We start from the raw sequence: 26,527 nt of genomic DNA, 5'->3' as shown, positions 1-26,527 counted from the left end.
CCAAGTACATTCCCAACTATTATTTTTGAAATTAAAACATTTTCTTGGCGGTCACGAAAGAAACTTACCCCCTGATTTATATGGCTGAAAAGCTTGATTAGGTTGTCTCGTTTCCAGGAGCAAGTCAAACATATAAGATGATTTAACTCCACCAAGGAGCATCCCCACGTGGGTATTCTCCTCTCCCTCGTAAGAGCGCTCCAAGTAATCATGAAACTCGTCATACTTGACCAAACGGCAGCAGTCAGGTGGAATTGCCTCTTCCAAATCCATGAGCTTCAAACAGAAGGCACAGGGAAGCTGTCACTTAACTGTTAATACCAGTATTGTAACATCTATTTGTTATGAGACTGATTCGAAGCGAGTAAAGCGAAGCTCAGAAACATACAGCTCAGGTGGTGGCCATTGGGCCTGTGCTGGCTCTCTCAGAGTGAAGTTATTATTATTCCCACACCGCTGATTTTGTCTGTAAGCTTCTAACTTCTGCATGCTCAATTACCTGCACAGACCCCCTCCAAAATTATTTTTGAAATCAGTTTCCACCATCTTTTCAGGTCAAGTATCCTAGGTTCTGACATAAGAGTGAAATAATATACCCCCATCTCCCCTCCAACCATTTTCCAATGATTTTGAATCCATGACCATTAATTATTGAGCTACATGTTAAAGGGACCATTTCCCCCCTATTTACTATTACCAAAACCTCTAGTCATCTTAAAAAGCTCCTCCCTCAAGTCCACATACCTTGTATGCTATCTCTACAGCTTCCTGTAACGTCTTGTCCTTGTGAACCTCCAGCTTGTTTTCCATCATTACTTGCCGCGTGGGATGCATGCAGAACAGCTTGATCTGTGATAGGAAAATAGTTTTGAATGGTTCCTTCTTGAAAATTATGCAAACCGTTTGAGAATTAACTAACATTTTACAGCTGTTTTTACTTTGGGAAATCTTTGATCAATGCTTTCAAAGAGAAATAGTTGACCAACCAGAGGCGAGGCAGCTATTGTGCCATTTCAGGCACATGCACATTTAAATTAAAAACCTGTACAAACACTTGGATAGAAAGTTCAGTTGGCTGGTTTGTGACGTGGAGTTCAATTCTCGTACCAGCTGGGGTTATTCATGAAGGCCCCTCCTTCTTAACCTTGCCCCTCGCCTGTGTGGTGTCAGGTTAAATTACCAACTTCAGTCTCTCTCTCTCAAAAGTGAGAGCAGCCTATGGCGCTCTGGGACTATGGCGACTTTCGTTTTATATTTACTTAAACATTCCCCTCACCATCCAGGCACCCAGGAAGTAAACGCCTCTACCTCTCACTCCTCCTTTAAGACATTCCTTAAATTCCACCTCTGACCTAGCTTTAGGTTTCCTCTCCCAATTCTTATGATGTGGTTTGGTGGCAAATTGTATTTGATAACAGGGGCAGCATGGTGGCACAGTGGTTAGCACTGGGACTACGGTGCTGAGGACCCGGGTTTGAATCCTGGCCCTGGGTCACTGTCCGTTTGGAGTTTGCACATTCTCCCTGTGTCTGCATGGGTTTCACCCCCCCAACCCAAAGACGTGCAGGTTAGGTGGATTGCCCACTCTAAATTGCCCCTTAATTGGGAAAGAAAATAATTGGGTACTCTAAATTTAAAAAAGAAATTGTGCTTGATAATGCTTCTGTGAAGTGTTAATAATAATAATAATAATAATAATAATCTTTGTTAGTGTCACAAGTAGGCTTACATTAACAATGAAGTTACTGTGAAAATTCCCTAGTTGCCACACTACGGCGCCTATTTGGGTACACGGAGGGAGAATTTGGATTGTCCAATTCACCTAATAAGCATGTTGTTCGGGACTAATGGGAGGAAACCGGAGCACCTGGAGGAAACCCACGCAGACACAGGGAGAACATGCAGACTCCGCACAGACAGTGACCTAAGCCGGGAATTGAACCCGGGTCCCTGGCGCTGTGAAGCAACAGTGCTAACCACTGTGCTACTGTGCCGCCCCATGTTAAAGACTATGCTTTGGTAAATGCAAGTTGCTGATGTTGTAAAGCCCTCCATGAGCAAGTACACTTGCACATTGTGGTTTTCATTTCACCAATTATCACAAAAAGTACACTTGTGTAAACCTTGTGAATATGAGATCACATGCTCCATAACATTGTCTATTATTGTGAAAATAGAAGATTTTCACAGTAACTTCATTGCAGTGTTAATGTAAGGCTGTTGGGACACTAATAAAGATTATTATTATTAAACGGGGAAATGTTAGGAAATTGGATCCAAGATGTAGTGGGTAATTTAGGGGTTCACAGTGTAAGCATATAACTGCCAGCACTGAGCCAGGGATTTACAGCCCCACCTGGCCTGAGTTACATTGTCCCATTCAGACTTAAACTCATTAATGGGAATAAACACAATACCCCTATTCAGCCGGGGTGATTCACTCAAGGTCCATTGTCCTCCGGGACACTCTGGTCTGACCAGCCATTAACCCATTACGGAGTCTGATGGCCTTTTTGTCTGTAAATTGGAGGTAAGTTGCATATTCATAGCATGGTCCTGTGCCTTTGTGTAAAAGAGAGTGGATAATCAAAAGCCCAGACAGCAATGATGAGTTCAAGTCTGGACAGAACCAGCTTTGAGGGACTGGGTGGAATTCAGAGAAATAAAGTAATACTGTTCAAACAGGTGGGAGGCAGAAGAATTTGTAAAGCGATCGGGAGCGGTCTTGAAAAGCTACCACAGTGACAGGCTTTTGGAAAAGGTCTGAAAGAGCCTCAGTACCAGCAGGAATATGTTCTGTAAGAAAGTATCATTTTTGCCTGCCTGTGTACGAGGAGGTGAGAGCTGTAAGTGCATTTTAAGTGCTGTTTAATGGGAAATCATGTGTTAGGGTTAAGAGATACATGTAAGCTGTTCTTGTTAGGTACAAAATTTAAAAGTTTAAATATTGTTTTTCTTATGTTATAATAAAGTTTTATTTGTAAAAATAACCAAGCCCTATTTCTCATGCAATCACTCCTGGAGCGAACCAATTTTTCCGCACAGTCTTAAAAATACAAACAAACGTGCGGTTCTGGTCCAGTATCTAAGCCACTGTTGGGATCTGGTCTGGCGTCCATAACAATTGCACATTTAAAAAAAAACTGCAATCAGAAATCAAATTAGTCACACACTAAGGGCGAACATATTGAACAATGCTGTAATAGTAACAGTGAAATGTTCAATGCCCATTCAATCTAATTTGCTACAATTGTACCTGCCAAAATACCTTTTAAGTCTTGATATATAAATTTTGAAACTTTAAGAAAACATCTGTTTTTTATTATTTTATGGTTTCAATTGGAGCTGTATTGCAAAATTGAACTCACTAGAATTGGCACCAGGTGATTTTTCTTCGACTGGCTGTCTCACCATCTGTCTGCTTCTCTGGCAGTTCCACTCCCTTGTGACCAACTTCATCCTTCACACCAGTAACTGTTTCAGGATGAAGCAGACTGTTCGCAATCCCAAAATGAGCTGCCAACCACATTTCCACATATGTAACATTGCTCGACCCCTTCCCTGGCTGAGCTCATCCACTGCTGCTGAAAACCTGATCCATGTCTTTGTTACTTCTATAGTTAACTATTTCAATTAACTCCTGGACAGTCTCATCTTCCTCTCACCATTAACTTCAGCTCATCCAAAACTCGGCTGCCTTTGTACTTAATTGCACCAAGTCACGTTCACCCATCACTCCTGGTGCTTTGTAAACTTTGCTTAGTTGTACAATTAGCCACTTTTAGTTCATTAATCAAAGTTTTAAATAAAGTTAATGGATTGCTCACGGAAACGAACAAATGTAGGTAAATGAGACGCATGCCAGTCCCACATCGACATGGTTTGGCTACTAACTGCTTGTGAAGTGTATGTCGCTAATTTGTATAATAATAATAATCTTTATTATTGTTACAAGTAGGCTTACATTAACACTGCAATGAAGTTACTGTGAAAGTTCCCTAGTCGCCACACTCCGTCGCAGAGGGAGAATTCAGAATGTCTAATTCACCTAACAAGCACGTCTTTTGGGACTTGTGGGAGGAAACCGGATCACCCGGAGGAAACTCATGCAGACGCGGGGAGAACGTGCAGACTCCACACAGACAGTGACCCAAGCAGGAATAGAGGCAAAAAATGCTGACCTCCCAGGCACAATTCCAGAGGATGATTGAAAACAACTTCAGTTACAAATTATAGAAGATGGGCAAAAGCACAGTTTATTATGCACATGCCAGTGAATATGTGAAATGGGCTGTCAAGATTCAGGGAACAGATGGTAGAATTTTTATTATTAATTCATGGAATGTGAGAATCACTGGCGAGGCCAGCATCTGTCCTTCAGAGGGTGGAGGTGAGCTGCCTTTTTTGAATCTAGTTCCCCTGTTTCACATCGACTTCAGTTTTGCTAAGGCTCCTTGACGCCACACTCAACTAAATGCGCACATCATGTTGAGGGCAGTCAACACTCACCTCTTGAACTCAGCTCTTTTGTCCCTGTTTGGACCAATGCTCTAATGAGGTCAGGAGCTGAGTAGCCCAACGGAATCCAAACTGAGCATCAATTATCAGGTTATTGCTGAATCAAGTGCTGCACGATAGCATTGTTGAGGACATTTCCAACACTTGCCGATGATCAAGGGCAGACTGGTGGGGTGGTATATGGCCAGATTGGATTTGTCCTGCTTTCTGCGTTCAGGACATGCTGAGAAATCTTCCATATTGCTGGGTAATCACCAGTGTTCTAGCTGTGCTGGAACAACTTGGCTAATGGCATGATGAATCCTGGAGTACAAGTCTTCAGTATTGCAGTCAAGATGTTGTTAGAGATCATAGGCATTGCTGCATCCAGTGCGCTCAGTCATTTCTTTTTCTTTTTAAAACGCATTTTATTCAAACTTGTATCAAAGCAGGTCACAGCAAATAAACGCCCCGGGAAACATTCTTCCCAACAATCAACTATACAGTTTGTACAGATTTTGCTCCTTTTTCACACCCCACCCCCTCCCGACAAACAGCTCCTCAAACACGGTCACAAACACCCCCCACCTTTTCTCAAACTCCCCTGCTGAGCCCCTTAACTCATACTTTATCTTCTCGAACTGCAGGAAGTCACACAGGTCACCCAACCATGCTGCTACCCCTGGGGCGATGCTGACCGCCACTCCAGCAAAATCTTCGCATGCAATCAGAGAGGCGAAGGCCAAGACATCAGCCTTCCTCCTCTCCATGAGCTCCGGCTTCTCTGAAACCCAAAATATCGCCACCAAAGGGTCCTGGTCTGCTCCCTCCTCCGCTATCCTGGCTAAGACCGCGAACACTCCCGCCCAGAATCTTTCCAATTTTTCACAAACCCATGATTTGCTGGCCCCCGCCCACATCTCTCACACTCATCCGCTACCCCCTGAAAGAACCCACTCATTCTCGCCCGAGTCATATGCCCCCTGTGCACCACCTTAAACTGCATCAGGCTCATCCTTGCACAAGAGGAGTTCCCATTTTCCCTTTGCAGTGCCTCACTCCATACTCCCCAATTGATCTCCATTCCCAACTCCCCTTCCCATTTCTCCTTGATCTTCACCACCCGCTTGCCTCCCTGCTCCCCCAGCCACTTATATATATCCCCAATTCTTCCCTCCCTTTCCACATCCGGAAGCAGCAGTGGCTCCAGCAGGGTATCCCGGCAATCTCTGGAACCCCTTCCAGACCTTTTGTGCAAAGTCCCTAACCTGTGGATACCTGAACTCACTACCCCTCGGCAGCTCTACCCTATCCCATAGCTCCTCCAGACTGGCGAATCCTTCCTCCAAATACAAATCCCTCACCTTGACCAGCCCCACTTCCCTCCACCTCCTGTATACACTATCCATCCCCCCCGGCTCAAACCCATTATTCTCGCACAGCGGCGTTAGCACCGACATCCCTTCCACCCTAAAATGCCTCCTCAGCTGATTCCATTTCTTCACTGTGGACTGCACCACTGGGCTCCCTGAATACCTACTCGGAGCCATTGGCAATGCTGCCGCCACCATAGCCCTCAAACTAGACCCCTTACAAGATTCCTCCTCCACCTTAATCCACTCTACCCCTTCTCCTTCCCACCACCGTCGCACCTTGTCCACATTCGCCGCCCAATAATAATGAAGCAAGTTTGGCAACGCCAACCCCCCCTGCTGCCTCTGCCTCTGTAGCAGGGTCCTCCCCACCCTCGGCACCTTCCCCGCCCATACAAAGTCAGAGATGATTGTGTCCACTTTCTGAAAAAAGGCCTTTGGTATTAAGATCGGGAGAGACGGAAAGATAAACAAGAACCTCGGCAGAATATTCATTTTCACCACTTGGACCCTCCATGCCAACGTTAAGTGCAGTGTATCCCACCTCTTAAGATCCTCCCTGGCCTCCTCCGCCAGCTTCGTTAAGTTCCACTTATGGAGCCCCGTCCATTCCCTCGCTACCTGAATCCCCAAGTACCTAAACCTATCCCTCGCTACCGTAAATGGCATCCCCCCCTAAATTAGCCCGCTGTGCCAGCTCATTCACCGGGAATACCTCGCCTTTCCCTACATTCAGCTTGTATCCCGACAACCCTCCAAACCTCCCAACAGGCCCATAATCCTTCCCATACTCTCCAACGGATCCGAAACATGCAGCAAGAGGTCATCGGCACAGAGCGACACCAGATGCTCCCTCTGTCCCCTCATTATACCCTGCCACTCTGCCAATCCCCCCACCCCCGAGAGCCATCACCAATGGCTCTATGGCCAGTGCAAACAGCAGCGGCGAAACGGGCACCCCTGCCTCATACTCCTGTGTAAGTCAAAGCTTCGTGAACTCATATCATTCGTCCTCACCCTCGCTCTTGGCGCCACATACAGCAACCGCACCTATGCCACAAATCTCGGCCCAAACCCAAACCTTCCCAAAACTTCGAACAAGTACCGCCATTCCACCCGATCAAATACTTTCTCCATGTCCATGGACACCATCAGCTCCGCTACCAGAGCTCTCGACGGATTCATCACCACATTCAACAGCCATCTTATATTACTCACGAGCTGCCTGTGCTTCACAAAGCCTGTTTGATCTTCTGCAAACACCCCCGGGACACAATCCTTCATCCGCCCCGCTAACAACTTGGCCAATACTTTCACATCCGTGTTCAATAGTGATTATGGGTCTATATGACCCACATTCCAACTGATTTTTCCCTTTTTTGGGGGATTAGTGTGATTACTGCCTGCTTCATCATCTCCGGCAACTCCCCCTTCTCCAGTGCTTCATTAAACGCCCCCAACATATGTGGTGCCAGGTCCACCGCAAATTCCTTATAAAATTCTGCCGGGTACCCATCCGGCCCAGGGGCCTTCCCCGACTTCATACCCCTGATACTATCCAGCACCTCCCTCAGCCCCAGGGGTTCCTCCAACGCCTGCCTCTTTGCTTCCTCCACCTGGAGAAATTCCAGCTCGTCCAGAAACCACCCCATGTCCCCCTCCTCTCCTCCTGGGTCTGCCTCATAAAGTCCCTGGTAATACTCTCTAAATGCCTCATTTATCTTCCCCGGCTGACACCACATCCCCAGCCCCAGTCCGGATCTTCTTTATTTCCCTGGACGCAGCCTGCCTCCGCAGCTGGTGCGCCAGCATGCGGCTCGCCTTCTCCCCATACTCGTATTGCACCCCTCTTGCCCTACGCAGTTGCCCTACCGCCTTCCCCGTTGCCAGCCTGTCAAATTGCCCCTGCAATTTTTTCCTCCTCGCCAATCCCTCCACGGTGGGCACCCTCGAATATTCCCTGTCCACCTCCACTATCTCGCTCACTAGACGGTCATGTTCCGCCCTCCTTTCCTTATTCGCACAAACCGTAAATGAGAATTTCTCCCCGGACCACTGCCTTCAGTTCTTCCCAAAAAATGCCCGCCGACACCTCCCCATTCTGATTGAACTCCACATAATCCCTAATCGCCAACCGCACCTGGTCACAAAAACCTCCATCCGCCAACAACCCCGAGTCAAACCTCCACCCCGGCCTCTGCTCTTGGCGCTCAGTCATTTCTTGATATCATGTGAAGTGAATCGAGTTAACTAAAGAATGGCATCTGCGATGCTAGGAACCTCTGGAGGAGGTCAAGGTAGATGATCCCTCCGCAATTCTAACTGAGGAAAATTGCAAATGCTTCATCTTTAGAATTATGTGCGCAGCTCCCCCATCATTGAGAATGAGAATGCTTGAGGAGTCTCCTCTTCCTGTCAGTTTAATCGTCCATCACCATTTACATCTGGACGGGGCAGGACTGCAGAGCTTGGATCTGATCCCTTGGTTGTGGGATCACTTGTAGGCATTATTTAAATAAGAATTGATGCAATTGCACAAAACTGCAGTGGAGGGATTTTTTGGGGGGCTGTTGCTGTCATCAGAGAACAGGAACTTGTAGCTCCTTCTGTCCCCACAACCCTGAGATCTCTACATTCCTCCAATTCTGGCTTCTTACACGTCACTGATTTTATTGATCATCAATCACAATGCCTTCATCTGCCGAGGCCCTAAGCTTTGGCATTCCCTCCCTAAACCTCCCCGTCCTCCTTCAAGATGCCCCTTAAAGCCTACTTCCTTGACCAAGCTTTTCGATGATAATAGTAAATACCATTGAAGCCTATTTTCATATCACTTTATGTGACATAGTGTCAACCTTTATTCTTAGAAAACTCTGGTGAAGTGTGTTAGATGCTTGTATTTATTTGTTTTATCAGATGTGGCCGCTGTTGGCAAGGCCAGCATTTATTGCCCATCCCCAATTGCCCTGGAACTGAATGGCTAAGTAATTTCAGAGGACAGTTAAGAGTCAACCACATTGTTTTTTGATCTGGAGTCACATATGGGTCAGGCCAGATAAGGATGGCATATTGTCTTCCCAACAGGACATTAGTGAACCAGATGGGTTTTTATGACAATTGTTGATAGTTTCATGGTCACCATTACGGACGCTGGCTTTCAATTCCCAGGTTTTATTAATTGAATTTAAATTCCATCAGCTGCCGTGATGGGATTTGAACCAGCGTCTGCAGATCCCATCTCCTCGTAACTTTGATGATATGGCTCAAACCACAGCAACACAAATTAACTATACACTATAAAATGTCTTTTTTCAATGCTTAACGAAGGAGCAATCCATTCCTTTAGCATATAAAACCACAATGTCTCATTTTGTCTTGCTGAGATTTGAAGGAATACTAAGTTTTGGACGTGACTATGCAGCATACCTTACACGTGTTACGTTCAATCTCCCGCTGCCTTTTTTCTTGTTCTTCTGTTTCTTTCTCCTTCTGGACCAGATGTTTAATGTGCTCAGGAAATTCATGGATGTCCAAAAACTCTATCAAAGAAGAAAGATTAGGCTCTATATCTCAAACTGAAAGCAGAAAGCCAAGTACTTTATGTTTTTTTTTTAAGTTCATCTTCTCATATTATGGGTCATTGTGCAAGATCAATTTAAGAATTTAAATTGCTCATTGAAAATAGTGAAGCATTGTGCAGCTGGAAGATAATGGAACCTAGGATCTATAGCCAGAGGATTGGAGCACCAATGGCAAGATGTGATAATGGAACTTGGTACGATGATAAAAAGAAAAATGTGCATTTATACAGCAACTTTCATGATCGCGAGACTTAGTACTTTTCAAGTCAGTTTTAATGTAGGAAATATGGCAGCCAATTTGAACATAGCGAGTTTTGTTTGACCAAGCAATTCGTCACCGCCTGAGTATCGCCTTATGTGGGTCTGTGTCAACGTTTGCTTGATTTTGCTCGTGAAGTGCTTTGGAGGATATGTTACATTATAGGGGCAATATCAATGCAAATTTTTACAGTTATACATGGATTACACTCAGTACAATTCTGGCCCTGGAGGCAGTGCTGGAAAGGGAAGTAAATTGACTTCAGGGGTACGAGGAGAGAAGAAGGAGATGAAATGGTTTACTCTAATGAGAAAGTGAATTGGAGACATTATATGGAGACCTATTATAGATCCATAAGGGAATTGATAAACTGAACTTTGCAATTCTGGAATCAGGGGACACAGACGTCATTGAATGGATTCCCCAAAGAGTCACAGATAGTGTGGGGGGAAACAACACTAAAAATTAATACCCGAGGGAATGATGATTCCAGACATGCAAGATTTTTTATGCTGATTAGATAGACTGGGTAGCCTTTTCTGATCTTGTTCTTTCCAAAGCTCAAATCTGTGACTGTTTATAGCTGAATGAAGCTGGTGATCAAAAATCAACACAGGTGTTCTTTTCATCCATCATGCAGTTTGAATGCCATAATGGAGCTCATTTCTGCATCCTTCATTTCCATATGCACAAAATTTTTTGGTTTGAATCTAAAGGGCAAAAGTGCAAATTTACTTTCACACTACAACTATCTGTGAATTATGTTAAGGTTCCTGAGCTCCAGTTTTGGCTGATGCCTATGTCAAGATTTTGCACCAATCAACATCAGGTCATATGGAAAGTTAAAAGGAAAGACTTGCATTAATACAGTGCATTTTCCAACCACGGGACAACCTAAAGCAAGTACTTTTTGAAAGTGTAGTCGCTATTGTAATGCAGACAACACGGCAGCCAATATGCGTACTGCAAGCAAATGGGAATGAGATCATTAGATACATTTTTAGTGATGCTAGTTGAGGAATAACCATTCCTTGACAGCAAGATAATTCCCCTGCGCTTCATAAAATAGTGATATGAAACCTTTAACGCCCACCTGACAAGACAGACAGTTTTAACGTTTTATCTGCAAGAGATCCATTTATGCCATTTATGAATACTTCAGGTATATACCTATGCAGGTAGTTTAGGATGTTTCATAATTTAGGTGGCAATTCTTACAGATTAACTGATGATTGACATGATGAAAATGCTATGGGATCAAGCTATTCTGATCAAAGACAACGTGAATGTTGCTGGCTGGCTGCATGTGAGCATGTCCTTCCCATAAACCAATATGATGATCGTGTCAAACTTTTAAAGATCTTTGAGGTGGCGCAGTGGTTTGTACCGCTGCTTCATGGCGCCCAGGGTCGATCCCGCCCCGGGCCACTGTCCGTGTGCAATTTGTACATTCTCCCTACGTCTGTGTGGGTCTCACCCCCACAAGCCAAAGAAGTTCAGTGTAGGTGGATTGGCCATGTTAAAGTTGCCCCATAATTGGAAAAAAAATAATTGGGTTCTCTAAAATTTATTTAAAAAAAGATAGTTATCTTTGTGTTGCAAACAACAAAAAAGCGTTCAAAGCTATTTAAAGCAAAATGACTCACTTGCATTTCTCGTAGATTCCTTCTGTCTGTAAATCAACATATATGCATTGGTGGAGCTGGCAAGAGAAAAAGTTCAGTTGTTACCTACTTACAATCGCAGCTTTAGCCTTACCTATGAATTTGGCACATTGACACAAGTTCCAAACACCTATTACATGAATATACACCCAAAACATAATGATAATCTTTATTAGTGTTACAAGTAGACTTACATTAACACTTCAATGAAGTTACTGTGAAAATCCCTTACTGCAAACATCAACCATTTCTCAAGTAATTCAGAAGACTGCAATGTCATGGTCAAATAAGTTTGCAATTACAACACAGCAGAATAACAAATGTCAAAAAATAGGTTCACAGAAGTGAAACTACATAGTGTTGAATGGCTAGTATTGTACTGCAAAATGGATTATAATATATAGGGAACACTGAACTGTAATGTTATATTAGCTGCAATCAACATGAAAGTCCAGATCTTTTAAATATCCAACAGGATAGAAAATTATGAAGGGTTTTGATCATAAACCAGGAAGAACTATTTCAACTAGTTAGTGAGCAATAACCAGAGAATGTAAGTTCAAAATAGTCTATTTAATAAAAATAATTGGCAATTTATTTCTGCATCAGAAATAGTAGTGAGGCAGAATCCATAAAAGGAGAGTATACAGACATTTGAAAAGAAAATATTTAAAAGGATATCAGCAAAGGGCAAGATAAAGGGCAGCATGGTGGTGCAGTGGTTAGCACTGTTATCTCACGGCTCTGGGTCACTATCCTTGTGAAGTTTGCACATTCTCCCCATGTTTGCGTGGGTTTCGCCCCCACAACACACAGATGTGCAGGGTAGGTGGATTGGCCACACTAAATTGCCCCTTAATTGGAAAAATGAATTTGGTACTCTAAATTTATGAAGAAAGAAATTTAAAAAAGCAACAGGCTGGATAATAGGTCCCAAGTGAATAGTTCTTTCAGGCCAAACAACATCCTTCTGTGCTGCGACATTATTGCAAGTAAAGACTACATCAAGCAGAGAGAAAACTACCAATTTATTTGATCACACTGGAAAACAATTAATACTGCCGTACCTTTATCACCATACTGTTCATTTATATTTTTCTTTCAAGCAGTATTCACTAGGGCTATTTATTTAATCTGTTTTTTAAAAATCTTTTTCAGGAGAAATTGCCTAATGAAGGGTTTCACCATGCAGACAGGAAATTGAAAAAGACTGCAGTTATAAAGTAGCTCTTTAGGTCAGCACCAAACATGATTTGGTTTTTTTAGTGCAAACACAGATGGAAATTGTGGCATGCACCACTGAAAAATCAGTAAAATTCCAAGTCGGGGCCTGGACAGTCAAATTCCAGTTATCATACCGAGCGCACATTTCCATCAATTTCATCACTGCCTGTGAACAGCCAGCCTCAGCTACTCACATCGCTTCTGGTTCTTCTGCCAATTACCTTAGATCAGGCTACTGGAAACAGCTTATCTAAGCCCTTCCTAGCTTTGAAAGCCTCTTTCAAATCTTCCCTCAAACTTCCTTTTCTCCAGTTTTTTATTAATCTTAAGGCTCTCATCCCTGGTATGATTCTGGTAAATATCTTCTGTTACTTCTCTTAAGGCCTTGACACCCTTTTAACACTGTGGTGCCAGAATTGAACAAAATACAAAGCTGAGGCATTACCTGTGATTCATAAAGGTTTGACATAACTTGCTTCATTTTTCTCTCTATTAAAACCAAGGGTCACAGATGTCTTTTAAAAAAATGTCTTCTTAAAGTTGTCCTAAAAGATTTATATACATAACTCTCAGGTCTCTCACTTCTTCACCTCTTTTCAAATTACACCATTTAGTTTTATATTGCCTTTCCTGAAATTTGCTTCACTTTACACTTCTGCACTAAATTTTATCTACAATGGCCACGTGTCTGCCCATTCCACCAGTCTATGTTCTCCTGAATCTAAGACATAGGTTACCATCCGGTAGGGGCCATTAACATTTAAAAAGAAATTTGAACGCCTAATTTTGAACTATGCCACAAGATTTCACATTTTGGAATAATTTGTACATATAAAATAATTAAACAAAACCACTATTAACCTAACAATATAGTTTACAACTACATATGTTACACAGTCAAGTTTACTACTCCACCCAAGAAATCAAGTTAGTTACTTTTTGTAATTTCACAAGATTAAATGCATCACTTGCAAGGCTAGCAATTCTACTGTCCATCTTCTGTACAGACCAGCCACAAGTAAACCACAGTCCTCTAGAGAACTCACTTCATTAATTCCAGCTATTCGCAAGAGGTAAACCTTCAATTACACTCTCTTGACTGGGACGCCTCAGTCCCTTGCTCTGGTTACTTTTCATTACATCCAAGTTTGTTGTTTTCTTTGGCACAAAACTCTGTGGGGCAATTTTAGAACGTTCCACTAGTTTCAAACTAAGCAATCTTGAAGCTTCTGTTTCCTCACAAACAAAGATTAAGCCTCACCACCCCCACACAATGAGCGGTCAAGTCACATTTATACTTCGTCTGCAGCTCAGGCCTAGCTAACTACCATTTACTTCAGCTAGCACTTAGTGAACTGCAAACCGCACCAGGTCCTAACTGCAACTAGCTCTCTCAAAACCCACACGCCCCCACCCCCAGATAAATTGCAACCAGAGAATCTTCCTAAGTTCCACCCATCTCCAGAATAAGGAAACCTGCTCTGGGATATCTTCAAACTGACCTTTGGGCTAACTGCCCTCATGTAAAATTTATTCTTTGGTCTGCTAAAGTAAATGGGTTTCACAACTTTTCAGGGTTCACTGAGTTCTTTTGAACTAATTTGGCTCTAACTCGTAAACAAAAACATCTTCTTTACAAGCATTGGAAACATCAGGGACGGGATTCTCCGCAATCGGCGCGATGTCCGCCGACCGGCGCCAAAAACGGCGCGAATCAGTCAGGCATCGCGCCGCCCCGAAGGTGCGGAATCCTCCGCATCTTGAGCGGCCGAGCCCTAACCTTGAGTGGCTAGGCCCGCGCCAGACTGATTTCCGCCCCGCCAGCTGGCGGGCAAGGCCTTTGGTGCCGCGCCAGCTGGTGCGAAACTGACTTTGTGGGCGGTGCATGCGCGGGAGCGTCAGCGGCCACTCACGGCATCCCCGCGCATGCGCAGTGGAGGGGGTCTCTTCCGCCGCCGCCATGGTGGAGACCATGGCGAAGGCGGAAGGAAAAGAGTGCCCCCATGGCACAGGCCCGCCGCGGACTGGTGGGCCCTGATCGTGGGCCAGGCCACCGTGGGGGCACCCCCCCCGGGGCCAGATCGCCCCGCGCCCCACCCCCCCCAGGACCCCGGAGCCCGCCCGCGCCGCCGGTAAGAGAGGTGGTTTAATCCACGCCGGCGGGACAGGCATTCCAGCAGCGGGACTTCGGGCCATCCGGGCCGGAGAATCGCCGGGGGGGTGCCCACCAACCGGCGAGGCGCGATTCCCACCCCCGGCGAATATCCGGTGCCGGAGAATTCGGCAACCAGCGGGGGCGGGATTCACGCCAGCCCCCGGTGATTCTCCGACCCGGCGGGGGGTCGGAGAATCTCGCCCCAGGTCTCCAGCTACCCAGCTATGTATTCCCATCCGCTGTTTAAGATCTTACCTTTATGAAGAGCGAGCTGGTCGTAGTTCAGCTAGGGGACCAGGAGAGGGGGATTGGCGAGCTCCCATAAAAAGGGCGGAGAGGAGCTTCAGATATTTGGGGGTCCAGGTGGCCAGGAGCTGGGAGGCCCTGCATAGGCTTAACTTTACAAGGCTGGTGGAGCAAATGGAGGAGGAGTTCAAGTGGTGGGACGCATTGCCGCTGTCCCTGGCGGGTAGGGTGCAAACCAAAATGACGGTGCTCCAAGGTTTTTGCTCCTGTTCCAGTGCCTCCCCGTGTTTATCCCGAAGGCTTTTTTCAGGCGGGTTAACAGGAGTATAATGGGGTTTGTGTGGGCGCGAGGGACTCCGAGGGTGAGAAGGGTGTTCCCGGAGCGGAGTAGAGATTGGGGGGGGGGGGGGGGGGGGGGGGGGGGGGGGGGGGGGGGGGCTGGTGCTGCCCAACCTCTGTGGGTACTACTGGGCCGCCAATGCGACAATGGTGCGCAAGTGGGTGATGGAAGGGGAGGGGGCTGCATGGAAGAGGCTGGAGACGGCGTCCTGTGTGGGTACGAGTCTGGGGGCGCTGGCAACGGCGCCGCTGCCGCTCCCTCCAAGGAGGTATACCACGAGCCCGGTGGTGGTGGCGGCCCTCAAAATTTGGGGGCAGTGGAGGCGGCATAGGGGGGAAAGTTAGGGCCTCGGCGTGGACCCCATTACTGGGGAACCACCGGTTCGCCCCAGGAAGAACAGGTGGAGCGTTTTTGGGGTGGCACTGGGCAGGGATACGAAAGTTGGGGGACCTGTTTGTGGACGGGAAGTTCGCGAGCTTGGGTGAGCTGGAGGAAGAGTACCGGCTCCCCCCTGGCAACACCTTCAGGTACTTACAGGTAAGGGCGTTTGCCAGACGGCAGGTGGTGGAATTCCCACGGCTACTGCCACACAAAGTACAGGACAGGGTGCTCTCGGGGGGGGTGGGTGGGAGTGGGGAAGATCTCGGAAACTTACCAGGTGATGCAGGAGGAGGAGGCCTCGGTGGTGGAGTTGAAAGGTAAGTGGGAGGAGGAGTTGGGAGAGGAGATCGAAGAGGGGACGTGGGCAGATGCCCTAGGGAGGGTGAACTCTTCCTCTTCATGCGCGAGGCTCAGCCTCATACAGTTTAAGGTGCTGCACAGGGCACACATGACCGGGACAAGGATGAGCAGGTTCTTTGGGGGTGAGGACAGGTGTGTTAGGTGCTCAGGGAGCCCAGCAAATCACACCCATATGTTCTGGGCATGCCCAGCGCTGTTGGAATTTTGGAAGGGCGTAGCGAGGACAGTGTCAAGGGTGGTAGGATCCAGGGTCAAACCGGGCTGGGGGCTCGCAATATTTGGGGAGGCAGAGGAGCCGGGAGTGCAGGAGGCGAAAGAGGCCGGAATTCTGGCCTTTGCGTCCCTGATAGCCCGGCGAAGGATTCTCCTTCAGTGGAAAGATACGAGGCCCCCAAGCGTGGAATCCTGGATCAGCGATATGGCAGGGTTCATTAAATTGAAGAGGGTGAAATTCGCCTTGAGAGGGTCAGTACAAGGGTTCTTTAGGCGGTGGCAACCGTTCTTAGACTTTTTGGCAGAACGATAGACATTGGTCAATGGCAGCAGCAGCTCGGGGGGTGGGGGGGTTTACTTTATTTTTGTTTATGTTATTTACACTGGAGGGTCTGAGGGGGGTGTATACACCTGATGTCTTAAGTCGGGGTGTTAATGTTAATTTATTATTTAGGTACGGAGGGGGGGTTTGGGGTGTTGCTTTTTTAGATTGTGTTTTGTACTTAACCCTGTTGGGTTCTTTCTTCTTTCTCATTTTGTTATTGATATTTTATCAAAATCTTTAATAAAAATTATTTAAAAAAAAGATCTTACCTTTATAACTGTTAATCTCAATTCAACATGGCCCCAACCCTTGTGTGGGTAACAGACTCCAAACTTGCATTAATTGTATTTATCCTATTTTCTACAGTTTTAATTCCTAAGCTACAAGATACATTTTAAAACTAAAAAGTATACTCTAAAATACAAATGTCTTAAAATCTATTTCATGTGCTGCAAATATCTAATTCATGGTTCAAGGTCCCAAAAACAGCAATGAGAACAACTAGATAATCAATTTTACTGATTTAAGTTGAGGGATCATTATTGGCTGGGAAACTGAGAAGGACTCTACTGCTCCTTTAATAATTTAATAAATGCCTTTCTTAAAGATTTTTAAGATACACAAGACAAAAGCAACTGTGAACATACATTGAAAACAACAAAAAACAAAAGAAAAATTATATATACATGTCAGTTCCAGTGGGTGCTTATTCCCAGCCGGGTCGTCTGCAGCTGCCTCCGTACTGGGCCACCGACATGCAGCACTGCGCCACCGACAGTGCAGCTCTGCCTGCGTACTGGGTCACCGACAGTGCAGCGCTGCCTCTGTACTGCACCACCGACAGTGCAGCGCTGCCTCAGTGGATACTACCTCTCAATACTACAATCGAATGTTGGCCTGGACTCAGCTTACTTTAGATGCGTAAAATAACATATAGAAGCATTTGATTTCATTAAATTCTTGGGTCTAAATTGTATAGACCCCAAGATAACACACATTGCTATTTGGTGTATGTTATCATACTATGACTAAATAAGAGAGTACAGTGCAAGCCTGCAGCTTGACGAACATAAGCAAAAATATCCAGTTCTAATTAAATATACTCAAAAGCATATTAATAAAAAACATCGATTTACAGGTCAAGCGTAAGGTCATCGACCTGAGACTGAAGATAATTAGATCAAACTATTTCCCAAATGGCAAAAAGCTAGGAACTGAGGATGAGCAGGGAGATTTAGGGAAACAAGTGCAGCACACACATCACTAAAAACTAGTGGAAAGGTACTTAAAAAAAAAAAAGGTTACTTGCGTTTTGGCCGTTATCTAAAGGGAACGGTTAAATATTACCACGGTGCAGAGTTCTAGTTAGACCGCTGTCTGGAACAATGCATTTGTTCTGGGCATCAAACTACAGGAAGGACATCTTGGCTTAAGAAGGGGCAGAGCAGAGACTCCCAAGAATGTTCCTGTGCTAAAAAGTTAAATTGCTGGGCCAAGTTGTACAGGCTCGGCTTGTGTTCTTCAGTGTAAGACCATAAGACATAGGGAGCAGAATTAGACCACTAGGCCCATCGAGTCTGCTCCACCATTCAATCATGGCTGATATTTTTCTCATTCTCCTGCCTTCTCCCCGTAACCCCTGACCCCCTTATTAATCAAGAGCCTATCTATCTCTGTCTTAAAGACACTCAGTGATTTGGCCTCCACAGCCTTCTGCGGCAAAGAGTTCCACAGATTCACCACCCTCTGGCAGAAGAAATTCCTCCTCATCTTTGTTTTACAGGATTGTCCCTTTCGTCTGAAATTGTGTCCTCTGGTTCTAGTTTTTCTTATAACTGGAAGCATCCTCGCCACATCCACTCTATCCAGGCCTCGCAGTATCCTGTAGGTTTCAATAAGATTTCCCCCTCAACCTTCTAAACTCCAACGAGTACAGACCCAGAGTCCGCAACCGTTCCTCATACGACAAGCCCTTTATTCAAGGTAACATTCTTGTGAACCTCTTCTGGACCCTTTCTAAGGCCAGTACAGGGGCCCAAAACTGCTCACAATAATCCAAATAGGGTCTGACCAGAGCCTTATACAGCCTCAGAAGTATATCCCTGCTCTTATATTCTAGCCCTCTCGACATGAATGCTAACATTGCATTTGTCTTCCTAACTGCCGACTGAACCTGCACGCTAACCTTAAGAGAATCATGAACAAGGACTCTGAAGTCCCTTTGTGCTTCTGATTTCCTAAGCATTCTGGGGAACTCTTTTCCCCAAAAGGTTGCTATGGGTGGGGCGGTATTAATTAAGTGTTTCAAAACTGAGGCCGATAAGATTTTTTTTAACTAGGTAAGGATATTAAGGGTTACAGCTCCAAGATGGAGTTAAATAGAGGTTGACTGGCATGCTCCTCTTCCTATAATCATATTTTCCCTGGGGTTGCAGAAACAACATTTTGTTATGGTCCTTGAAAATGGAACCCAAGGAAAAGTTTATTGCAGCTGAATCAGCTCTAGCCAACATTTCTATCCAACAGTCACAAAGGTCCTCAGTTAATAACATTTAGAATAAGCAATGTGGTTACCTGGCAAAAGCGCTGGAGTAATAGCCTCTGGTTACCGAAGAACCACCATATGTTTTCCGAATATCATCTTGAGTAATCTGAAAGGAAAACCGCTTTGTTCTTACTTCCATTAAAACGTAGGAGCTTTCAAGACTGCACAAAAATCTTTTGGCCGTAAATAGTTCAATAATTGATCTTCACAAATCTAACAGTTAAATGAAAAAGTGCTTTCCTGTTTTTCATCTAGAAAGTGCTTCATTAGGCCGTTTTCAAGAAAGGGAAAAAGAATTTAAGGAAACTGTGCAAGAAAGGATTACAGTGGAAGCAACATTAATTTACAAGCTGAAACCCCATCAGACAACTCGCTGAGAAAGTACTCTCAAATCCTGGACAGTTATTATCTTTCACTGTTGATTATTTGTTCCTTTATAGGTACAAAAGCACTTCAAAGCAACAAGAATACAGAAACAATTAAAATTTCTTACTTCTAATACATAATGATCATATGTATTCAATGGCTTCTTTTCATTTATCCAAGGTTGTACTTGTGATGATTGGAATATGTTAGGGAAATTGGATTATAAATGTAGTGGGCAATTCAAAAGCCTACGGCTAGAATGCGTTTGCTTAAAAATAATTCTGTTAACAGCAGATGAAACTGACATGGAATGTATTTTTCAGTCTAGGCTAATGGACTGTGGTTTGGCTGGAGAGGGAGGGAGGGAGGGAGAGAGAGAGAGAGAGGAATTCTAATCTGCCTGATTCCAAGTCCACAATTCTTTCCAAGGAGGATAGTTTTTAAAAAGTCATAATATTTTAAAGCACAGCAGTCTTGTCTGAAGACAAGGAAGAGGCTGAAACAACCTAGTTGAAGCAGCTATTTGAAGATATTCAGCCAGAGTCTGAAGGGGTTCCAACCAGATCCAAATCTGTTTTTCTAAAATATTACTCTACGCCCTGCTAATTTTAAGAATGATTAAGAGCTGTATGTTTCTTTTCTTGTTGTTTAATGGGAAATTGTATAACTGTGTTAAAGGGTAAAATTGCAAGCTGTTCCTTTTAGATGTGAAGTTAAAGTTCAATATTGTATTCATAAAAATGTTTTGTTTTTAAAATATCAAAGTCTGATTTTTTTCAGGCAATCACTCCTGGAGCAAATCATTCTTTCCGCATAAAATAAGCTGGAATATTGGGAGTTTTAGTCCAGTATCCTAGCCACTGTTGGGGTCTGGTCTGGGATCGTAATGCACTCTAGAATTTAAAGTTGCTTCTTTTTCTTGATTGTCACTGCTCATTACTCTTTCTTTTCAATGTCACTTGCTCCTTGCACAACCACATCTGATGTTTCTCAACACCATCTGACCGGCTTGCTGATTCCCCCTCTGCCTCTGTTAAGTGTCTGCTGGCTCCAGCTGTCAGGGAATACAGCCAAGAGATGGGCTGTCACAAACACCCACTGGTCCTGCAGCTTTGTCTCTTACCGCAGGGGGTAAATCAAGTTTCCATGGATGTAGGGGAGAGCGGACAGGCAAGCAGATCAGAATGTAAGAGAAGTGGAAAACCAAAATTACAGAGGCCTGGATTCCAATAAATTCACATTTCCCCCCTCTTTTAGAAGAGAATCACACAGCACAGAAGAAAGACCTTCAGCCAGACTTTGGCTGAGCAATTCAGTTCATCTTATTCACCTGCATTTTCGCCATGACTTCGCGGATCTCTCTTTAGTATTTATCTAACTGTCATTCAATAATTACAATAGAATCTAATTCCATCACTTTTTCAACTAAGAGATTAAAAATCCATAAAGTCTGGAGATTTGGAATCAAAGATTGCTGAAAGTGCCATTGCCTGTTGATCTTCCACTCAAAAGCATTACAGCATTTCAGGGGTTGCAGTGGGGTGTGGGGCGCCATGGGGAATCCAGAGATGTGCAGGTTAGGTGGATTTGCCATGATCAATGCACGGGATTATGAAGATAGGGCGGGGGAGTGGACTTCGGTGGAGTGCTCTTTCAGAGTGTCAGTGCAGACTTGATGAGCTGAATGGCTTCCTTCTACTCTGTAGGGATTCAACTGGGCTACTCAGTTGTGAAAAATGGCCACTTGAGTGCAGCTAATGCTCAACTAGAGCCTCCAGCTTTTGAGGAAGCCAATGTATGAGGAAATACACAACTAACCGCCTCCAAGATATTTATTCACTGAATGCAAAACAATTACATATTACAATGTGAGGCAGGTTCAGTCATTACAATGCAAATACCAGACAAAACAAATCCTAAACCAAGGTTAGGAAGGGTGTTCCATGTATAAAACAAGTTTCAATAATATACAAGCTACACCATGAAACACTTAGCAAATACTTGCATACCCTGCTAACATGCTGGTCATTGAAACTGTACCACTGTCCGTCACTGAATGATTTAATACAGGCATAGTAATGTCCACCAGCAGCACTCCCTGAATGAACCATAACCGAGAAGAGCTCGTAAATCCAGGTACCCTGAAAAAATAAGAGCCGTCAACAAACAAATAGGGAGAGAAGAAACAAACTAAAATAAATAATTTATTTACATAGCACATCTTTATAGCATAAAACATCTCAAGATGCTTCATAGGAGCATTATTTCACACCCAGCCACATAGGCAGGTATCTGAAAATGCTGGACAAACTCAGCAGGTCTGACAGCATCTGTGGAGAGAGAACGGAGTCTGGATGACTCTTTCAAAGAATCAAAACATTAGATCCATTCTCTCTTCACAGAGGCTAACGTTTTGAGTCTTTGAAAGAGTCATCCAGACTCCGTTCTCTCTCCACAGATGCTGTCAAGCCTGCTGAGATCGTCCAGCATTTTTGGCTTTTGTTTTAGATTCCAGCATCCATAGTAATTTGCTTTTATTTAAGGAGGTATCAGTATAGGTGACCAAAAGCTTGGGTCAAAGAGGTAGATTGTAAGGAGCATCTGAAAGGAGGAATGGTGTTGGAAGAGAATTCCAGAGCCGAGAGCCCAGGTAGCTGAAGGTAGTAACCATTGGCAGTGCAATTAAAATTAGGGATGAACAAAAGGCCTGTATTGGGGGAGCACAAGGATCTTGTTGGATTGTAGGGCTGGAGAAAGTTAACAGAGATAAGTGGTTTGAGACACACGAGGGATTTGAAGACAATCTATTTCTGGAATACTTTGCTGTTTCCTTTGGCAGGGATTGTAGCATTAAAAAACTCTATGGGGAAAGAGGATGGACTTGAAATACTGATGCTATTCAAACATGCGCGGAAAAGATCAAGAGCAGATTTAACAGGGGTTTTGTAACTTGCTAAGAGATTTGATAGAATGGATACAAAAAGACAAAGTGCCTTTGGTCAATCAGAGAAAGGCAATTGATTATATTTTCAACTCTAGTAAGATTGGAATTCATCTACTTCACCAAATTTCAAGTTAAGGAAGCCTTTTCTTTTTTGCTACTCACACTCCAGACCAATGATTGGAAGTGGGAACAGAGACAAACCTATCATAACCTGCTGATCACACAAAGGCTGAATGAAATGGTTGGTTTCCAGGCTGAAGAAGGAATTGAAATTGGGAAGGCAGACTGAGAAATGTCGCATGAAACTCAATGTGAAAAATTGCAAAGTTAGCAAAGGCAAATGGTAAATCAGGCAAACAGGATTTTGCGTTGCACAATGCACAGAATAGAGACACAAATCGCAGGACATTCATCTCCATGTAGAGTAGTGGGCAGTTCTAATCACCATATGACAGTTGGCATCAGGGTACTGGAAAAGGAGCAGCAACGAGTTCTCATCGGAGATCTGAGCCACAAGGTAAGGCTGTAGTGCCTTCCATAGAAGCATATAAAAGCACAGGAGGGCCACCATTCCTCTGCTGATTATTTGAAAGAGCTATCCAATTAGCTGCACTTCTCTTCATCATGTAAATTATTTCCTCTTCAAATATGATCAAATTCCCTTTGGGAAGTTACTATTCAATCCGTTTCCACCACCCTTTCAGCAGCACATTCCAGATCTCAACAACTAGGTTGGAAAAAGTTGTTTCTTTGCCAGACACCTTAAATCTACCTATTCTCCCTCCACCGAAAAATTTCTTCTTGCTTATTCCATCAAAATCCTTCACAGTCATAAAAAATCTCGAAGCATTTTTATTATTCATTTATGGGATGTGGGCGTCGCTGGTTCGGCCAGCATTTATTGCCCATCCTTAGTTGTCCTTCAGAAGGTGGGGGGTGAGTTGCCTTCTTGAACCGCTGCAGTCCTTGAGATGTTGGTACATCCACTGTGCTGTTAGGGAGGGAGTTCCAGGATGTTGCCCCAGCGACAGTGAAAGAATGCCGATGTATTTAAAAGTCAAGCTGGCAAGTGACTTCCAGTTGGTGGGGTTCCCAGGTATCTGCTGCTCTTGTCCTTCTATATGGTAGTGGTCCTGGGTTTGGAAGGTGCTGTCTAAGGAACCTTGTGAGTTACTGCAGTGCATCTTATGGATGGTATACAAACTGCCGCTGTTCGTCGGTGGTGGAGGGTTTGAATGTTTGTCGAAGGCAGAGAAATCAAGCTGGCTACTTTGTCCTGGATGGTGTCGAACTTCCTGAGTGTTGTTGGAGCTGCACTCAATCAGCAAGTGGAGAGCATTCCATAACACTCTTGACTTGTGCCTTGTAGATGGTGGACAGGCTTTTGGTTGGTTGAGTGGGGGGGGTCGTCAAGAGGTGAGTTACTCGTCATAGGATTGCTAGCCTTTGACCTGCCCTGGTAACCACAGTATTAATATGGGTAATCCAGTTCAGTTTGTGATTAATGGTAACCCCCAAGATGTTGACTGTGGGGGGATTCAGTGATGGTAATGCCATTGAATGTCATGGGGCGGTGGTTAGATCCTCTCATAAGAAATGGTCATTGCCTGGCACTTGTGTGGCGCAAATATACCTTGCCACCTGTCAGCCCAAGCCTGGATATTGTCCAGGTCTTGCTGCATAATGACATGGATTGCTTCATTATCTGCGGAGTCGCGAATGGTGCTGAACATGTGCAGTCAGCTGCAAATATCCCCACTTCTGACCTTATGATGGAAGGGAGGTCATTGATGAAGCAGCTAAAGATGGTTGAGCCTAGGACACAACCCTGAGGAACTCCTGCAGAGGTATCCTGAAGCGGAGATGATTGACTTCCAACCACCACAACCATTTTCCTTTGTGCCAGGTATGACTCAAACCAGGGTAGAGTTTTCCCCAATTCCCACTGACTTCAGTTTAGCTAGGGCTCCTTGATGCCATACTCGGTCAAATGGTGCCTTGTTGTCAAGGACAGTCACTCTCACCTCTGTATTCAGCTCCTTTGCCCATGTTTGAATCAAGGCTGTATTGACGTCAGGAGCTGAGTGACCCTGGCAGAACCCAAACTGTGCATCCATGAGCAGGTTATTGCTGAATAAGTGCCGCTTGACAGCACTGTTGATGACTCCTTCTATCACTTTGCTGATGATTGAGTGTAGACTGATAAGGCGGTAATTGGTTGGATTGTATTTGTCCTGTTTCTTGTGTACAGGACACACCTGGGCAATTTTCCACATTGCTGGGTAGATGCCACTGTTGTAGCTGTACTGAAACAGCTTGGCTAGGGATGTGGCATTTTCTGGAGAACAAGTCTTCAGCACTATTGCCAGAATATTGTCAGAGCCCATAGCCTTTGCAGTATCCAGTGCCTTCGGCCATTTCTTGATATCACATGGAGTAAATCGTATTGGCTGAAGACTGCCATCTGTGATGCTGGGGATCTTCGGAGGAGCCGAGATGGATCAGCACTTCTGGCTGAAGATTGTTGGCTGAAGACCAGGCCTCAGTCTGGTCTTTTGCAAATGTGCTGAGGATGGGGATATTTGTGGAACCTCCTCCTCCAGTGATTTGTATAATTGTCCACCATAATAATAATAATCTTTATTGTGACAAGTAGGCTTACATTAACACTGCAATGAAGTCACTGTGAAAAGCCCCTAGTCGCCACATTCCGGCACCTGTTCGGGTACACAGAAAGATATTCAGAATGTCCAATTCACCCAACAGCACGTCTTTCGGGAATTGTGGGAGGAAACCGGAGCACCCGGAGGAAACCCAGGCAGACACGGGACGAAAGTGTAGACTCCGCACAGTGACCTAAGCCGGTCATCGAACCTGGGACCCTGGAGCTGTGAAGCAACTGTGCTAACCATTGTGCTACCCCCTCATTCACGGCTGGATGTGGCAGGACTACAGAGCTTAGATCTGATGCTTTCGTTGTCGAATCGCTGAGCTCTGTCTATTCTTTGCTGCTTATGCTGTTTGGCACACAAGTAGTCCTGTGTTGTAGCTTCACCAGGTTGACACCTCATTTTTGGGTATGCCTGATGTTGCTCCTGGCATGCTCTCCTGTACTCTTCATTGAACCAGGGTTGATCCCCTGGCTTGGTGGTAATGGTAGAGTGGGGGATATGCCAGGCCACGAGGTTGCAGATTGTGGTTGAATACAATTCTGCTGCTGCTGGTCCACAGCGCCTCATGGATGCCCAGTCTAGAGTTGCTAGATTTGTTCGAAGTCTATCCCAGTTAGCACGGCGATAGTGCCACACAACACGATGGAGGGTATCCTCAATGTGAAGACGGGACTGTGTCTCCACAAGGACTGTGCGGTGGTCACTTTTACCTATAGTGTCACAGACTGATGCATCTGCGACAGGCAGATTGGTGAGGATGAGGTCAAGTATGTTTTTCCCTTTTGTTGGTTCCCTCACCACCTGCTGCAGTTCCAGTCTAGTAACTATGTCCTTCAGGACCTGGCCAGTTCGGTCGGTGGTGGTACTACTGGGCCACTCTTGGTGATGGACACTGGGTGGCACGGTAGCACAGTGGTTAGCACAGTTGCTTCACAGCTCTAGGGTCCCTGGTTTGATTCCCAGCTTGGGTCACTGTCTGTGCTTTCTCCCTGTGCCTGCATGGGTTTCCTCCGGGTGCTCCGGTTTCCTCTCACTGTCCAAAGATGTGCAGGTTAGGTGGATTGGACATGCTAAATTGCCCATAGGTTAGGTGGGGTTGCTGGGTTACGGGAAAGGGTGGAGGTGTGGGCCTAAGAGGGGTGCTCTTTCCAAGAGCTGGTGCAGACTCGATGGGCCAAATGGCCTCCTTCCGCACTGTAAATTCTATGAATCTAAGTCCCCCACCCAGAGTATATTCAGTGCTTCCTCCAAGTGGTGTTCAATATGGAGGAGCACTAATTCATCAACTGATGGTGGACAGTGCGTGGTAATCAGAAGGAGGTTTCATTGCTAACCTGAAGCCACGAGACTTAATGGGGTCCAGAGTCAATGTTGAGGACTCC

The 26,527-nt window shown here is 45.0% G+C and overlaps 1 protein-coding gene across 3 annotated transcripts in view; it reads right to left on the bottom strand.

Moving 5' to 3' along the window:
* The window catches only part of usp47 (ubiquitin specific peptidase 47), a 259,715-nt gene that overhangs the window by 53,218 nt on the left and 179,970 nt on the right, over window positions 1–26,527 (bottom strand). For all 3 annotated transcript variants that reach the window (XM_072466172.1, XM_072466171.1, XM_072466170.1), the window contains 6 exons: window positions 21,539–21,670; window positions 19,193–19,269; window positions 11,357–11,412; window positions 9,297–9,409; window positions 745–849; window positions 69–276 (listed from right to left, as the gene is read on the bottom strand). In XM_072466172.1, coding sequence (XP_072322273.1) covers window positions 69–276; window positions 745–849; window positions 9,297–9,409; window positions 11,357–11,412; window positions 19,193–19,269; window positions 21,539–21,670 — 691 coding nt within the window. The remainder of the gene's footprint in view (window positions 1–68; window positions 277–744; window positions 850–9,296; window positions 9,410–11,356; window positions 11,413–19,192; window positions 19,270–21,538; window positions 21,671–26,527) is intronic.

The sequence above is a fragment of the Scyliorhinus torazame genome, chromosome 10 (assembly GCF_047496885.1).
Source record: "Scyliorhinus torazame isolate Kashiwa2021f chromosome 10, sScyTor2.1, whole genome shotgun sequence".
Taxonomy (NCBI): Eukaryota; Metazoa; Chordata; class Chondrichthyes; order Carcharhiniformes; family Scyliorhinidae; genus Scyliorhinus; species Scyliorhinus torazame.
The sequence above is the reverse complement of the archived record's forward strand: the minus strand, read 5'-3'. Positions and strand labels throughout refer to the sequence as shown.